General features: G+C 48.6%; 1 protein-coding gene across 1 annotated transcript in view; it reads right to left on the bottom strand.

Moving 5' to 3' along the window:
- The window catches only part of LOC111964610 (E3 ubiquitin-protein ligase HACE1), a 34109-nt gene that overhangs the window by 15009 nt on the left and 16800 nt on the right, over positions 1-2300 (bottom strand). The window contains 6 exon segments of the mRNA XM_070443791.1: positions 591-961; positions 1378-1528; positions 1739-1801; positions 1915-2017; positions 2020-2046; positions 2049-2058. Coding sequence (XP_070299892.1) covers positions 591-961; positions 1378-1528; positions 1739-1801; positions 1915-2017; positions 2020-2046; positions 2049-2058 — 725 coding nt within the window.

Raw genomic sequence — 2300 nt, 5'->3', positions numbered from 1 at the left:
TGATTTGATTAGTGCAGCATCTGTCTATTATAATGAGTGGATCTGATCCCTCTCCAAAACACAATAATCTGCATTATTGAAAGTGTTTACCTAACGGGAAAAGCCAGGCTATCAGCTAATGAAGAGCAGGCTTGGGAAAGAGAAACACAAAGACAAACACAGCCATTTTCTTCTACTACAGCAGCATAGGGCCAATAACAGTCGCTCCTATTCAGCGTTCAATTAGGCTGAGTTTAATGATCTAATTAAAATGTAATTATCTAGCCAGGGGGCGAGGAAAGGTGTGTGTGTGTGTGTGTGTGTGTGTGTGTAGAGGAGACATTAAAGCTCCATTCTTTCCCAGGCCTACTCACACAAAGGGGATCTGAAGGAGGAAGATTTACATAAAGTATCTATGTGAAACTAGGAGATTATGAGAGGAACACTGACTCTGTCATTTAGTGGCCAATATAGATCTGTAAAATCAGGTGTGTGCACTTGAGTGCAATCCAGAGCCTGGCCAAAGAGAAAACCAGCAGATACTCAGGACTCCCAAGAACTGGCGTTTCTCATCCCTGGGTTAGAGGTCAGAGGTCAGGGGTCATTCTCACCCCTGTGGCATCTGACAGGAACAGCACATGTAGAAGGCCTGGATCACCGCGCTGAGCCGATTGGCCGTCATAGAGATGACATCCTCTCCGTCCGCGTATACCTCCGGCGTTTCCATAAGAACCTCCGGGGTCCTCTTGCTAACCTCTGGGTCCGGCAAAGGAGGTAGGGGCATGGAGGGTGGCAGCGACGGTGCCACCGTGAAGACGGCAGGGATGGAGGCGGAGTCGACCTCGCCACGTTGTTTGAGGAGGAGGGAGGCGATCTCGCTCCCTGAGGAGGAGGAGTTGGAGGGGTCCTGGTGGCTCTTCTCCAGCTCTGTAGAGATCAACACCAACCACTCATCTAGAGAGTGCCACAGCAACTCCAACGGCTGGAGGAAATCAGAGAGAGAGAGGAAAGGGGGAGGCAAGGAAAGAGACTGAGTGAGTGAAGGAGAGGGAGCGAGTGAAGGGGAGAAAGGAGAGAGAGAGGGGAGAGAAAGAGGGATGGAGAGAGCGATAGAGAGAGACAGACAGACAGATGTTGAAAGAGAGAGAGAGGGAAATAGGGAGAGAAAGAGAAAGAGAGAGAGGAAGAGAAAGAAAGAGAGGGGTAGATGCTGACAAACAAAAACACACAAAAACACACAAACACACACAAACACACTCAAAGTCATGCACCAGGACAAGTCATGGATCAGGGATCTGAAGATGGTGAACAATCTCTCAATGCCCTCTTCTGATTCACACCATGTACTACATCTCTGTGTGTATCTGAATTCAGGTTCAGTACTAACCCCATACTGACCTTAAAGACCTGGCTACGCTGCGTCTTGTTCCCATTGTATCCCATGTCATTCCCGTTGTTGGGAGAGGAAGGGCCCAGGCGGAAGACATGGCAGAAGATCCGGATGATTCTCAGCAGACTCTTCATCTGAGCCTCATAGCTACTGGAGAGACTGGAGAGGAGACTGACAGTGAGTACGGAAGAGAAGAAACATTTACCCCTCAATGACTAGCTTTAAAGGTAGTGGCGCTGCTGTTACATACTTGTAATGCCTGAATAAACTTCCTTCAGAGAAATTAATTAGAAACTAAATAAAAGTGCACTTCCATATGCATTTGCCTCAGGTGTGGCTGGGAGCCTAGTCTAGCAGAGGGTTTATTACCTGAGGAGTTTGTGTCCATTAGTAGTGGCCACCTCTGCTAGACTGGTCAGGATCACAACACAAACACACACACACACACACACACACACACACACACACACACACACACACAGTTAAAATATGCCTACAAGCCATTTCTAAAAGAAAAAGAGGTGTGTGGACATGAACCTATTCATTGCTCTAATAACAGAGGGAGACAGATAGACAGTAGAATATGTACCATATTCTCTTTGATGTCATCATTCTGTGTCATCTGGATGAGTGTCTGAAACAGCTGCCATGGTGCTGGATGAGGATCTCACACGTCTCCCATAACCACCCTGAACAACACACACACCAACACAGTGGGATTAGAAAGGGGGAAAGAGACCGACTGCTGTTTTCTTGAATAATGACCATTAAGGGAGACAACCAAAATGGCCCGTCCGACGACGCTAGACTGTTCCGTCCGGCGCCGCCGCAACTTTGCAGCTGCATCGGTCCTGATCGACCCGCACTGATCGACCCGCTTCCTGTGAACGCCCTCGAGGCCGGTGTCGTTGCGCTGATGTTGCGAGTCGGC

The sequence above is a fragment of the Salvelinus sp. IW2-2015 genome, linkage group LG6.1, assembly GCF_002910315.2.
Source record: "Salvelinus sp. IW2-2015 linkage group LG6.1, ASM291031v2, whole genome shotgun sequence".
NCBI lineage: Eukaryota > Metazoa > Chordata > Actinopteri > Salmoniformes > Salmonidae > Salvelinus > Salvelinus sp. IW2-2015.
This window is presented reverse-complemented; position numbering and strand designations above follow the sequence as displayed.